General features: G+C 43.3%; 1 protein-coding gene across 1 annotated transcript in view; it reads left to right on the top strand.

The window, feature by feature from the left end:
• The first annotated feature begins 4,545 nt into the window (after window positions 1-4,545).
• The window catches only part of LOC122926674 (paired box protein Pax-6-like), a 50,012-nt gene continuing 38,924 nt past the window's right edge, over window positions 4,546-15,633 (top strand). Inside the window, exons 1-2 of the mRNA XM_044278126.1 lie at window positions 4,546-4,660; window positions 7,533-7,538. Coding sequence (XP_044134061.1) covers window positions 4,546-4,660; window positions 7,533-7,538 — 121 coding nt within the window. The remainder of the gene's footprint in view (window positions 4,661-7,532; window positions 7,539-15,633) is intronic.

Here is a 15,633-nt window from a genome sequence, read left to right as displayed (position 1 = left end):
GCTTCACAACGGCAGGACAGCCACAGGTTGGAGGCCGCTGGGCAGCTCATAGAACAGCCCTTTAATTCTAAAATATCTGACAAAAACATGGAGATTCAATTGCAACAAATGTGTATTTCCTGAAACATTCATGTTATTTCCTGAATTATATTTGATTGCAGACGTGCATATTTTATAGGACTTTAGGTGAGCTGAAGTTATAAATAAAGTTTGTCTTGCCACAGGGGACTTAGGATGAGAAGAATTTATGTCACTCCTGTATTTCCTTAGATCTTTATTCCTGTCACAGGAAAAGCGAGACTTCCGTACTTGGCGAGCAGAGAGACTAATTACTGAATGATAATTACATCAAAAAATTATATATTGCTATTAGAGATGAACAAATTTAGTCACAAAGTGCATTTTTTTGTAAGTAGCGAGTGCAATGACACGGAGATGCAATAGCGCCGCACCTGTCATTGTACCCCTCAGATGCCACGTTCATACATGATCGCAGCATCTGAGTGTAAAAGCAGTGTGAAATTAACAAAACATTAAAAATGAAATCAAACTTACCGCCTCTATTTGCTCGCGACGGGCCAGCTGCCGCCATCTTGCTTGAAGATCTGGAGCAAAATCTTGCTCGGCACGAGATTACGTCATCACGCCGGTCAGCGTGTTGACGTCATACGTCACCACGCACGGGATTTCGAAATCTTCAATCAAAATGGCGGCTGGCGGCCCGTCGTGAGCTAATGGAGGAGGTATGAATTTTTTAGTTTTTTTAAACTATTTTAGGTTAAATCGATTCGCTAACACGAAGCACAAAGAAATTCAGCTTCAAGGCAAATAAAATTTATCCTGAAATTCGGATCGAATTCTACTTCGTGGTATTCGATTCGCTCATCTATTTTTTTTTATATAATTGTATTTTTATTGAGATTCGCTCATCTCCTATTGCTATGTCTACTATTAAGAAATAATCCCAACACAAAAAAAAATGCTATTTGCTAAACAGAAGCATGCATGTTACTGCTTGGCCTGGTAATTCTAGGCCTTCGTCAAGTCAATCCGTTATTCACATTCGCCAGTAATCAGTCCACAATCAGTTTTGGACGATTGTGCCTTGGGCCCTGCAGTAAAATTCTTCCTGGGGGCCCAGTGTATAACTACATGCAAATATTATATTCCCACACAGCGGCAGCAAAACTCTACAAGATGACTGAGGGGTCCCTGCAGCGACTTTGAGAAGGCAGATCCCTGATGAAGGAGGATACTGGCTGTCAATTCCTCTGTGCCTAGAAGTCACCTCCGCCACCTGATGCATCTATAATAATAAACAGAGTGGTTTATAATCTACCTAGTTTTTATATGATCACATAGGCAGGTTAAGATGCTGTACACTGCCGATCTATATGTAGTACAGTCTACTGTAAAATGTGCCACTTGTGCAGGGGGTAACGGACTAGAGGCCCACCATGCTCAGGAGCCCACCATGGGATTCACATGTGGGTCAGTCCGAGTCTTCCCCTTCCATTTATATTCCTACAATCTTCAGTTTATATAACAGTTAATATGAAAGAAGTTGTCTTTTTAGAAAGGCCATTTTGATATACCCTTTTAGGAGATTGTAAGTTAATAGAGAAGAGCCCCCAGTTCAGGATCCTCATCTATAAGTGACAGCAGAGAGAAACTACAAGGAGTAGGAACCAGCAGCTACACGGACAGCCCATTGATTTCAATAAATGCTATGGGATACTTAATGTCATCAGTGGTGGCGCTGCAGAAATATTGGACACTTGCTGACAGGTGTCCCCCTAGATTACATCTGTTCACAGGGGGTTCACTTTGTGACAAATTACTTTGTCATGAAGCGCATTTATTTGTAAATAGGTGCAATGAGAGGGAAACGGTGCTTGTGCCACCCCTGTCATTGTACCCCTCAGATGCCATGTTCATCGCTGATCGCGGGATCTGACTTTAATATTTAAGGCTACTTTCACACTAGCGTTCGTCGGTCCGCTCGTGAGCTCCGTTTGAAGGAGCTCACGAGCGGACCCAAACGCAGCCGTCCAGCCCTGATGCAGTCTGAATGGAGCGGATCCGCTCAGACTGCATCAGTCTGGCGGCGTTCAGCCTCCGCTCCGCTCGCCTCCGCACGGACAGGCGGACAGCTGAACGCTGCTTGCAGCGTTCGGGTGTCCGCCTGGCCGTGCGGAGGCGTGCGGATCCGTTCAGACTTACAATGTAAGTCAATGGGAACGGATCCGCTTGAAGATGTCACCAATTGACTCAATCTTCAAGCGGATCCGTCCCCCATTGACTTTACATTGAAAGTCTGAACGGATCCGCGCAGGCTACTTGCGCACTTGCGAATTTTTTTAAAGTTATTAATGCAGACGGATCCGTACTGAACGGAGCCTCCGTCTGCATTAATATGAGCGGATCCGTTCAGAACGGATCCGCCCGAACGCTAGTGTGAAAGTAGCCTAAGTCTTTTATAAAAATAAAAAAAGAATCATACTTACCTTATCCATTTGATCGCGAAGAGCCCGCTGCTGCCATCTTGATTGAAAATCCAGCGCGAAATCTTGCGCTGCCCATGATGATGTCATAATTAGGGCAGCGTGGTGACATCATATGTCACGGTGTGTGGGATCTGCAATCAAGATGGTGGCCGCAGGCTCTTCGCACTCAAATGAATGAGGTAAGTATGAATTTTTTTAGGGAAAATTGTTTTGATACTGTGAAGCACGGCAAATCGAATTTTCTCTCTCGGATCAAAGTCCATTTCATACTTCGATTCGCTCAACTACTAGTTACTTCACATATGAGTCCCAAACTCCATTGGTCTGTCCAGGCAGAGGAACAGACCACCAGAGTTTACTGTATCCAGCATAGTCAGATACTGCCGCACATCGACAGATCTCTATTGACTATAATGCGATCCGATGTGGATCCAGACAGTTTCTGGCATAAATTCCGGCTCTTAGCAGGACAAAAAATACTGAATGCAGCTGTATTTGTCCAGCCCAAAGCCTGCATTTATGCTGGAAACAGGACGGATCCCCGTTGGATTCCACTTTAGTCAATAGGGATCCAGCTTTGTGCGGCAGTATCTGGCTATACCGGTAGTCTGTTCCTCTGCCAGAGTTTGGGCTGCATATGTGAGCGTAACCTAAGGGAGATGCAACCTATGACCATATGCAGGGCTATAACACATTTATAAGAGGGTATGCTAGTTGCTGTACTAAGAATGTTCTTTATGGTTTAAAGTGCCCTTGTGGAATGTGGTATATCAGGCAAAAGAAATGAAATTAAAATTTAATTAAACAAGCACATGTCGAATATTAGGAGGTACAAAGAACCAAGTAATGTGTGAATGTGACAGCGACTCTGAGAACAACAGAAGTCTATAGCAACGTGACACATATTGGATTGTGAAGATGGACACTGTAGAACCCAAAGGGTCCAACGAGGTGTGTCATTGTAGAGTATTGTTGTGAACACTCTCTGTGTAATGTTTTTTACTCCTTGGATATTTAATTCATTTAAGTAATTGTGTATGTTGAGGAGTTGTATTGACTGTGTAACATGTGGTGATGTCATATGTACGCGAATATTTAAACTTACAGTGCCCCACATTGGCCTCTTGACATATTAGGCTACTTTCACACTCGCGTTTGGTGCGGATACATCTTGTATCTGCATAGACGGATCCGCACCGATAATGCAAACGCTTGTATCCGTTCAGAACGGATCCGTTTACATTATTCATTCAAAAAAAAGTCTAAGTCAAAACGGATCCGTCTTGACTTACATTGAAAGTAAATGGGGGATGGATCCATTTTCAATTGCACCATATTGTGTCAGTGAAAAACACCATATTGTGTCAGGACGGATCTGTTTGGTTCTGCATAGTCAGACGGTCACCAAAATGCTGCAAGCTGCATTTTAGTGACCGCTTAAAAAACACAACGGAGACCAAACGTAGCCAAATTGATGCATTCTGAGCGGATCCTTATCCATTCAAAAGGCATTGGGGCTGAACTGATCCGTTATGGGCCGCTTGTGAGAGCCCTGAAACGTATCTCACAAGTGGACCCAGAAATGCCAGTGTGAAAGTAGCCTAAGAGAGACTCATTTCAATTACAGCCGGTAAAGTGCCCCTTTAAGAGACACTAAGAGGACCCCTATAAAGCTAGTCATGGTGCCTCCATGTACACCACAGTGTGCCTCAATGAGGGGCCACTGGGACAGCACTGAATACCATAAAATGTGTCTGCAAATTTCTAAATAAAGTTATTTGAAGCAAGCAGATAATGTGCCCATAAGTCTTGATCCATTGGGATCAACTGATTGTCAAGAAAGCTTTCTAACAAGAGGGATTAGAAGAACCGAAGAACATTACACACTCATGACTGAAAATCAGTGCAAACATTGTACCTGCTGGGAAATCAAAGACTAAACAGAGTCCTCCATTTTGTTTTCTTTCAGATCAAGGTCAAAGACTCCACAACAAGATGTGCTGCTGATCTACCAAGGTCAAGTGCTGGTGGTTAGTCCATGGGGGCTGATGGCACTGATCAGAAGATCAGAATGCTGAACATACAGAACGCCTCTTGGGGCAGTCGCCAGGACTGGTACCAGGACAATCTAGTGACCAGCCAGCCCAATCCAGGTACTGTCACCTCATCTTGAGGAGATGACTTCATGCTAAGTATGAAAAACATTTTTCATTTAAACTCTGTGGGGGAATTTATCATGAGGCAATATTCAAAGTTGGTTTAGCTTGAGTCTGTCTTTGGTGTACTTTATACCTCATTTATTAAATGTTGCATGTTGTGTGATAAATTTGTCTCATCCTTAAGGGCTCATACACACGGCTGTATGTATTTTGCTGTCCGCAAAACATGGATCCGCAAAATATACGGATGACGTCCATGTGAATTCTGTATTTTGGGAAACAGAATAGCTGGCCCCTAATAGAACAGTCTTATCCTTGTCCATAATGCGGACAATAATAGGACATGTTCTATTTTTTTGCGGAACGGACATGCGGACATACGAAAACGGAATGCAAACGGAGTACCTTCCACATTTTTTCTGGACTAATTGAAATAAATGGTTCCACATATGGTCCGCAAAAAACAACAACATGGATGCGGAAAGAAAATACACTCACCTAAAGAATTATTAGGAACACCTGTTCTATTTCTCATTAATGCGATTATCTAGTCAACCAATCACATGGCAGTTTCTTCAATGCATGTAGGGTTGTGGTCCTGGTCAAGACAATCTCCTGAACTCCAAACTGAATGTCAGAATGGGAAAGGTGATTTAAGCAATTTGAGCATGGCATGGTTGTTGGTGCCAGACGGGCCGGTCTGAGTATTTCACAATCTGCTCAGTTACTGGGATTTTCACGCACAACCATTTCTAGGGTTTACAAAGAATGGTGTGAAAAGGGAAAAACATCCAGTATGCGGCAGTCCTGTGGGCGAAAATGCCTTGTTGATGCTAGAGGTCAGAGGAGAATGGGCCGACTGATTCAAGCTGATAGAAGAGCAACATTGACTGAAATAACCACTCGTTACAACTGAGGTATGCAGCAAAGCATTTGTGAAGCCACAACACGCACAACCTTGAGGCGGATGGGCCGCAACAGCAGAAGACCCCACCGGGTACCACTCATCTCCACTACAAATAGGAAAAAGAGGCTACAATTTGCACAAGCTCACCAAAATTGGACTGTTGAAGACTGGAAAAATGTTGCCTGGTCTGATGAGTCTCGATTTCTGTTGAGACATTCAAATGGTAGAGTCCGAATTTGGCGTAAACAGAATGAGAACATGTATCCATCATGCCTTGTTACCACTGTGCAGGCTGGTGGTGGTGGTGTAATGGTGTGGGGGATGTTTTCTGGGCACACTTTAGGCCCCTTAGTGCCAATTGGCCATCGTTTAAATGCCACGGGCTACCTGAGCATTGTTTCTGGCCATGTTCATCCCTTCATGACCACCATGTACCCATCCTCTAATGGCTACTTCCAGCAGGATAATGCACCATGTCACATAATGAACATGACAATGAGTTCACTGTACTAAAATGGCCCCCACAGTCACCAGATCTCAACCCAATAGAGCATCTTTGGGATGTGGTGGAACGGGAGCTTCGTGCCCTGGATGTGCATCTCTCAAATCTCCATCAACTGCAAGATGCTATCCTATCAATATGGGCCAACATTTCTAAAGAATGCTATCAGCACCTTGTTGAATCAATGCCACGTAGAATTAAGGCAGTTCTGAAGGCAAAAGGGGGTCCAACACCGTATTAGTATGGTGTTCCTAATAATTCTTTAGGTGAGTGTATGTTCGTGAGCATGAGCCCTAAACCTAACACTTTTGTCTCGAAAAGCTCCTCCAGTTTTCCCACTCCACCCTCCTTCTGGAGTGAGATTGTTCATTTTTTTTACAACTTTTTAAAAGAAGTCTCAGAAACTTTGGAGTGAAACTCATTAACATAGCAAACCAAACCCACAAAAAGTCACAACATTTTTGCACAAGTAAGTCCAAAAGGTGTCAAAAGCCCCATTTTGCAACTTTGTGGAGCCAAAATTCTGGTGAAGGCATCAAAAATCAGGGTCTGTGTTCCTACATTAAAATTGTCATGTTACCATTTTGTAGTAATAGTTGGTTGAGAGGTCTATGCTCATTGCCCTGTGGTACATCACATATCTTCTCTATTTAAAGGGGAACCTGTCATCAGTTTCGTGCTACCCCAACCACGGTCAGGTCAGCATAACACAGTGACATGTTCTCTTATTCCCATGAACTGTGTTTTACTGTGAAACAGCAATGTTTCAGAGAAAACATATTGGGAGATTTACTAAGCATCTTGCACTACATTTATTTTGTCTTTTATACACATTTGAGCTTCATTACACACAGGACACAGTTTGGCAGGAAATGGGGTCTGGTTTAGCAGGAAAGGGCAGGACTTAAAATGTGACAAAATGCCCCAAAATTGTGGCACAAAGTAAGTCTACCAATAGGTAGTGTCAAGTTAGACAAAAGTGTGTAACGTTTCTGGCGGGTGTAACCAAATTTATCATACAGCAGGAGCCACTTTGATAAGTAAGGGCCATTATTGGACTGCACTGTCTAGGTTTACGCTCTCTAAGTATTGGACAGGATTACTATATCTGCCCTATAGTCTTAAAAAAGAGGGAGCACAGAGCACAGGGAGATATCCTGGGCAGCTCCACTTCGGCTTCTCCTTTTCCTGCATGGCTTCATTGACAGACACAAATGATGGAGCCAGTCACTGTGTTATAATGCCCATGGTTAGGACACCCGGAAACTGATGACCCATTAAAGGGGTTGTGCCGTGTAATAAAAAACATAGTATCGCCACTGAGCTCTTCAATAAAATGTATATCGCCACCTGCTGTTTGTCCTTTGACACACAATCACATTGTCATCTGCCATATCTTTTGTTAAAGGATAACTGTCATATTATTATTATTATTTTTTGCTAAAGTGTAGGGCAAGTGATAGGTAACAATTTTGCAATAGACTTTATTTAGCCCAAAAGTTTATTTTTGGTCGAAAACTGGGGCTGAAATGGCTCTTCATGAATTCATGAATTATTATCACAGGGATCGCAGGTCAGTGAATGTAACGGAGCATTAGATTGCATAGAAAGGGGGAATATAAATGTAATTTTAACTCTTAAGACTCCTGCGCCCAGCCTTCTGTCTCCCAGGGAAACACGGGAGGCTGAAGCACAGCGTCTGCACAGCCCGTCTCCCCTTTGCTATCAGGAGACGGATGGCCCTTAGCAACGCTCTTTTGAAGAGTGCTGCTAGGGGCCATTTCAGCTCCAGTTTTCTACCAAAAATAAATGTTTTGGCTAAATAAAGTCTATTGCAAAATTGTTACCTATCACTTGCCCTACACTTTAGCAATTTTTTTTTAAATATGACAGTTATCCTTTTAAAAGCTGTGGCAGCTACAAGGAGAGAGTTACAACAGAAAGGACACGCCCCCTGAGAAAGGACACGCCCCCTGAGCTGCCAGCCTGAAATAAATCTAGCAAAACAATTGGAGCAATGAATGGGGAGATCTCAGGATCCATGTGAGGTACGGGGCTGGTTCTAGCTTTGTTAGAAAGAGATTGTCATGTACTATATGATGTCTGATTTTCATTTTTCACATCAATCATGGCATAACTCCTTTGATGTGTGAATATTTTGTCTAAAACCCATCGCTGTATAGTAAACCACTCCAACAACCCCCTAATTTGTACATATCCTGACTTTAGTTACTTACGTTTAAATTCTGTGCTATTGCTTCTATGCAGGTGTCAGTTCTGTGTACTCTGACTTATAAGTTCATGTAGGGCCCTTAGTACATAGTCCTCATTACTGATGACTTTTTCTTTGGATAGGTCATCAGTATCTGATCGGTGGGGGTCTGACACCCCGGACCTCTGCCGATCAGCTGTTTGAGAAGGCATCATCACTCACAGTAGCGACGCAGCCTTCTTGTAGCTTTGCCTAGGCCATGTGATGTCACGTCGATCAATCACATGGTGTAGGTGCAGCTCAGCCCCATTTAAAGTAAATACCGGACAGTGCTGTGCTTGGTGAACTGCGAGAAGGCCACGGCACTACTGCAAGTGCTGGTGCCTTCTCAAACAGCTGATAGGCAGGAGTCCCAGGTGTCAGACCCCACCCCAATCAGATACTGATGACCCATCCTCTGGAGGTTAGGTTATCTGGAGAAAAGTCTGTGAAAACCCCTTTAAGCAGTTATTTAACTTCTCCTAAGGCAGTGATGGCGAACCTATGGCACGGGTGCCAGCGACGGCACTCCGAGCCCTCTCGGTGGGCACCCGCACTCTGGAGAAAGTCTATGGTGTACCAATATGCCTTAGAATTTGCCTGCCATTCAATAGTGCAGGACATGCTATGAACAGCACAGGCAGCACATTGAATGTAGGCAGGTTATAGCTAAATGATAAAGTACATGGAAGATATATGATATTGGTGTTCAGTTAAATTGCCATGTTGGCACCTTGCGATAAATAAGTGGGTTTTGGGTTGCAGTTTGGGCACTCGGTCTCTAAGAGGTTCACCATCACTGTCCTAAGGCCTCATGCACACGACCATTCTGCAAAATACGGATGGCGTCCGTATGCTTTCCGCAATTTGCGGAACGGCACGGACAGCCTTTAATATAACTGCCTATTCTTGTCCGCAAAGCTCGGAAAAGAATAGGACAGGTCATATTTTTTTTTGCGGGGCCACGGAACGGAGCAACGGATGCGGACCGCACACGGAGTGCTGTCCGCATCTTTTGTGGCCCTATTGAAGTGAATTGGTCCGCATCCGAGCCGCCAAAACTGTGGATCGGATGCGGACTAAAACAACGGCCGTGTGCATGAGGCCTAAATCTGAAAAATCTTATTACAAACAGAGTATACATAAAACAATAAATACATAGCTGCAAATTAAAGTGAGTCTGTCAGCAGTTTTAAAGCACCAGGTAGGGGCTGGGGAGAGCAATACAAACATATCTTTTATGGATCTTTTCTCATCAGGATTAGTATGAATATACATTTTTATTCTGCCAGATTCTGCTTCTTAAGGTCACTAAGGATGGAGGCTTACTGTGAAGTGCTCTCTACTCTCTGCAGGGAACTGCATCACAGCCCCTCACTTCTGCAGGATAACTGTAGCATCAGAACAGAAGACCAGAAAATCTGTCACTCAGATCAGAGGGGAGGAGCTGTGGAGCAGCTCAACGCAGTGGAGTATTTCACAGTTAAGCCCCACCCTGGGCACCTGCAGGAGCAGAATCTGGCAGAATAAAACTTCCCATTCACACTACCCCTGATAAGAAAAGCTACACAAAAGGTATATTTGTCCAGCTCTCCTCAGTCCCTACCTATCTGTAAACAGCAGTACAGCATGGTAAAAAATACAGAAGGAACCCCTTTAATTGTCATGTCAGTTCTGACCAATAGATTTTTTAGGGGGAAATGTATCAAAATTAGTTTGCAGGAGATGCAGTATAGTACCAGCGCTATAATATTGCTTTATAAATAAAATGACAGGTTTCATTCTGTATTTTAGCTGTATATATCTATTGTATTTCATTCTATCAGTGCTGAGTCAGTAAAGGTAATGGCCATATGTTAGCGATATCTGTGTCACAACAGACAGTATTGCGGCGTGGTGCTGTGGTCGAGGCAGGAAGCTTGCAGTCTTCTCAGCCAGCTGCAGATGTGCAAATTTAGCTTTTGCACAAGGTTTGAATTGTCTGTCTAAGAACTTGTGTTTTTTTTACTTTACTGTTTTATGTTTAATGGTTTTATGTTTTCTTTCATCTTCTAATGAATAGCTTCATGTAGGCAAAAACACTTGAACCCTGTTCTGCAAAAACAAACCAGGTGAAGCTTGTGGTGAGTTGAGCGATACAGTTCAGAAAAACAAGATGGATGTTCTCTACTTGTTATATCAGAGGTGGTTTGTCACCAAGTAAATATCAACGAGTTTTAAAGAGACAGTGAACCTGAGTGACACAATGTTGCTCTATTTAATATATCCTCCTTGTTAGAAGAGTCCCTTAACAATAAAATATTACAAAATGTCCCCCTTTTGGGACTCTGTGCTATCAGTTGTAATTTGTGGAGAAACTAGGCAATGAGTGTTCAGTTTCTAAGCAGCGCCACCACAGGGGAAATGAAGCATTACACAGAAGTTCACTATGAACCTACTCTCCCTTCTGACCAAAAGATGAGGAGTCGGAGCAGGCAACCCCTGACTATTAACTCATAAGTCCCCAATAGGTTATATGAAAATAGGATTTCTGAACGGAACCGCTAATTCAAATGTGCCTAAAGTAAGCAGTCCTCACAGTGCAAGGACAGACAGTGGCCCCCATTTACTAATGTGAGTGCACCTAGGTTCTGGTATTAATTGTGTCAAAATGTGGTGCACTTTGTCATAGTTTTGTGCATCTAGGGTTAAAGAAATTATTTGCGCCTATTCCAGAAGGGGATTGTAGTTTACTGGAAAATGGGTGCGGTTTTGTGGGAAAGGAGCGTGGCCTAAGATTTGCACCACAATAGAGCAGGGATCAGCAACCTCCGGCAATCAAGATGTCTGAAACTACAACTCCCAGAATCCTCCTTTCACTTCCAGGTACAAGAAGAACTGAGTAAGTGTGCATACTGGGAGTTGTAGTTTTACAGCACCCGGAGTGCCGAAGGTTGCTGATCCCCGTGCTAGAGGTACACTGTTATTTGATAATGTTGGCCTATACCTACATAAAGTATATATAGACATACTGGGTGTGTGGTAATGTGAGCCTGTATATAGAGATATACTGTTATTTGGTGAAGTGAGACGATAGATCGATAGATAGTAGATAGATAGATAGATAAATATATAGAGGATAGATAGATAGATAGATAGATAGGAGATAGATAGATAGATAAATATATAGAGGATAGATAGATAGATAGATAGATAGGAAATAGATAGATATATAATAGATTAAATATGAGCTAGATAGATAATAGATAGATAGACAGATCTGTGGAATAGACTTCCTCAGGACGTGGTCACAGCAGGAACAGTGGACAGTTTCAAAAAGGGTTTAGACAAATTCTTAAAAGTAAAAAACATAAATGCTTATGAAAACGTGTAGAAATCTGAGTCTCACTTCATTCTGGGATTCGCGTCCCCACCTATCCCTTGGTTGAACTTGATGGACGTTTGTCTTTTTTCAACCATATTAACTATGTAACTATGTAAGATAATAGGTAGATAGACAGATGATAGATAGATAGATAGATAGATAGATAGATATGAGATATATATTAGATAGATAATAGATATTAGATAGATTAGTTATGAGATAGATAGACAGATAATAGATAGATGATAGACAGATAATAGATAGATACAGATGTAGCAATTCTAAACTTGACTTCCATTGAAAGCCATTGAATAACGCTAGGTTCATATCTGTGTTCAGAAATACCCCTTTAACTTTCTTGTAGCCACCACAGGACATGTTGAGTATTTTCCGCCTCCTCATTTTGGGAGATCATGCCCCCCTCCCTGTGCGTATAGATGGGAGCAAACAGCAGGTTTAAATATTCACATACATATGACAACACCAAATGTTACCGAATAATCACCATCCACCTATGATAGGCTACCTCTTTAGTGGTGACCTGTTAAATCAAGACTGTAAATATGGAATATTGTTTGAGAAAAGACCATTTTTGCATATTGGAAGGACGAAACGTTGAATGACTGATTAGAAGTGATGTAATACCAAGAAGAGACAGGCAGATAGTTTTAGCTACACAAAGATGAAGGACTTTTTCTTGTTAGGGCTGCCAGAACTCAATGCAATTATTAAGGTTAAGTTTACATATGCATTCTTGTGCCCCACCTATCCCACAGGCGACCTTGATTAGGTGGTACATATACTGTAGGTGTGCGTGCTCCTCCTCTCATCGGTTGCTGGATGCACACAGAGGTAACTAGGAGCAGCACACTATATGTGCAGGGTCTGCTCTCCTGAATTTAGATGCCCAACGGCATAGGTACAGATGTAGCAGGGTTAGCACTCCAGCTCTTTACTCAAATTTCTTAACTCATTGCCTTATCTTGAGATAAAAGCCATTGAAAAGCAATTGAAGGTGTTTGCTTAGATTAGATAACACAACTCAGAAATCTCAGAAAACAGGAGTGTTAAGAGTAGGTTTAGAGTAGGACCTGCCTGACTGAAACCACCTTGGCGCGGGTAGGCGGGCACAGATGTGTTTTGATTAAAATATATTGGTTGAGAGTCTCAGATTTTATCATATCAGAGTGAGGTTTAAGTCCATATATAATGTTTGCATCTTTTGTGTTAGTGCATTATTTTCCGTGATTTTTCTTTAAAGGGATTCTGTCACCTCCCCTAAGCCAAAAAACGATTTTAAAGCAGCCATGAAGCACAGCTTACCTGGATTAGGCTGTGCTCTTTTATCTTGAAATCCGTCCAGCAGTTACTGCAAAAAACGACTTTGATTGATATGCAAATGTATCCTGAAGGTGCCCAGAGGGGCGTTTTGTTCCTCTTAGAGAGCCCAGTACCGCCCCTCTTACAGTGCCCAGCCCGCCTTCCTTGTACTGTCTAACCGCCGCCTCCAGCCTGCCACAGCCTCTCCTCCCTCTCCTCCCCCTCCCTCACGCCGAACGAACTCTCGCACAGGCGCAGTACCCACTGAGGGCTGCGCCTGTGCGATCATCAGGAGACTGAGGGCGGCAGCTTCATCTTCGTCACTGGGCATGCGCCGAGCCCAGTGACGTCCGATGTTCGCGCTTTCCCTCAGTCAGCCTGGTAGGAAGCGCAGAGGATTGCCGATCGGCTAAATACAATACAGCTTTACTTAATATAATAATACCTAATTTGCCCCAACAAATACTTATTTCTTTCCTGAAGGGAGGGTGGGGAAAGAAATCTCTGGCCGTCTTCACTGTGGCAGGCAGACTGGAGAAAGCGCAGGGTGCAGCAGCCGATCGGCAATCCTCTGCGCTTCCTACCAGGCTGACTGAGGGAAAGAGCGAACATCGGACGTCACTGGGCTCGGCGCATGCCCAGTGACGAATATGAAGCTGCCGCCCTCAGTCTCCTGATGATCGCACAGGCGCAGCCCTCAGTGGGTACTGCGCCTGTGCGAGAGTTTGTTCGGCGTGAGGGAGGGGGAGGAGAGGGAGGAGAGGCTGTGGCAGGCTGGGGGCGGATAGACAGTGCAAGGAAGGCGGGCTGGGCACTGTAAGAGGGGCGGTACTGGGCTCTCTAAGAGGAACAAAACGCCCCTCTGGGCACCTTCAGGACACATTTGCATATGAATAAAAGTCGTTTTTTGGAGTAACTGCTGGACGGATTGCAAGATAAAAGAGCACAGCCTAATCCAGGTAAGCTGTGCTGCATGGCTGCTTTAAAATCATTTTTTGGCTTAGGGGAGGTGACAGAATCCCTTTAATGGATGTAGCCATGCACATCCGCATATTCAGTTATTACATTGTGCAGGATGTTTTATATCTTTTTCAGTGGTTTTTGTTAACTTCACATATGCAGCATAAATAATGCCCTGAACCTCCAGGTCCCTATTAACTATAATGGGATACGACAGGGATTCAGCTGGTTTCCAGCATCAATGCCAGCTTTCAGTTGCACAAAAAGTTCTGCATGACTTTATGTCCGCAAACTGGCATTTCTATACTGGATACAGTGGACTCCAGCAGGCTGTTCCTATCCCGAATCAGCCTGCCAGAATTCTGAACGTAGATGTGAACGTATTTTCTTGCAATACACTTAATAACGTGTTAAGAATCTAAATGTACTGTATTTACTATATATATATATATATATATATATATATATATATATGTATACACATATATATACTGGGTAACAGTGGCAGTGAGTGCCGCCTACACGAGTATCCCTCTCTCTATAGGGGAAAGAGCACACACTTTAGGTATATTGTATTCTTGTAATTTGTGTTTTTCTGGAGTCAATGAACAGAGGTTTATAGTGACTTTGACAGTCGGGTGACTCCACCCATGCGTGAATAGTTAAATCCCATCCAGGTCACTAGGGGTTCTGCAGCGCTATGTGGTCAGCAGCAGTCACCGTTGATTGACTGGTTTTAACACCAGATATGACTGCAGCTTATAGCATCTTGTGTCGGTGAGTGACTTGCGCCCAAAGAAATTTGTGTCCGACATGACACTTGGGTTTGAGGCATTGAATGCCCTGCAGCCTGTGATAACTATAGTAACATGGATGACATCCAGCGGCTACTCCTGCCTGTGGGCCTGCGCTTTAGTCTAGTATTCTTGATCCCAGCATGCTACCACTGTGAGGGCTGCCTGCTTGGGGTTACAGCAACCTGTTCCCTTCAAGTCGCCCAGCTTGTATCATCCTGTTGGTGTCTGTTTCTGAGCCTAAAGGCGGTACGTTTTCTGCCTCCAAGAATGAGATGTGACTCATTGTGGACTGAAGTATATTAGTTATTCACAGTGGTTGCATTTACATCAGACCATCCGTATTCACCTGCCTCAGTTAATTAATAGGGTAGTTGGGATCTTTGATTTGCTAGTCAACTGGCTAATAAGATAAGGAGCCCTGGTAGAGACTCATCGTAGGCCTGGGTTAGTAAAGGGATTTTATGGCAAGGGAGCAGTCTTACCTAGGTACCAGAGGAGGCTGTTTAAAGGGAACCTGTCATCAACTTTATGCTGACCTCACTGAGGGCAGCATAAAATAGTGACAGAAATGCTGATTTCAGCGGTGTCACTCATGAGCTAAAAGTAAGTGGTTGCTGAGAACCAGCATCATAATCATTGCAGCCCAGGCCTTGAAGAGTCAAATCTACCTGAAAAGAGTCCTGGTTATACATAATCTCCTGCTCTCTCGCCCATCCGCTTGATTGGCAGTTCTTAAATTCTTGAAGTGCTTGGGTTGGACGGCACTCCTCTTGTGTCGTTTTGGTACGGTGCTCAATGGTAATTTGAGGTAATATATAGTAAAGGAAACGACGGCACTCGTTTTTCGTATTTTTGAAAATTTATAT

This window comes from Bufo gargarizans, chromosome 2, assembly GCF_014858855.1.
Source record: "Bufo gargarizans isolate SCDJY-AF-19 chromosome 2, ASM1485885v1, whole genome shotgun sequence".
NCBI classification, from domain to species: domain Eukaryota; kingdom Metazoa; phylum Chordata; class Amphibia; order Anura; family Bufonidae; genus Bufo; species Bufo gargarizans.
This window is presented reverse-complemented; position numbering and strand designations above follow the sequence as displayed.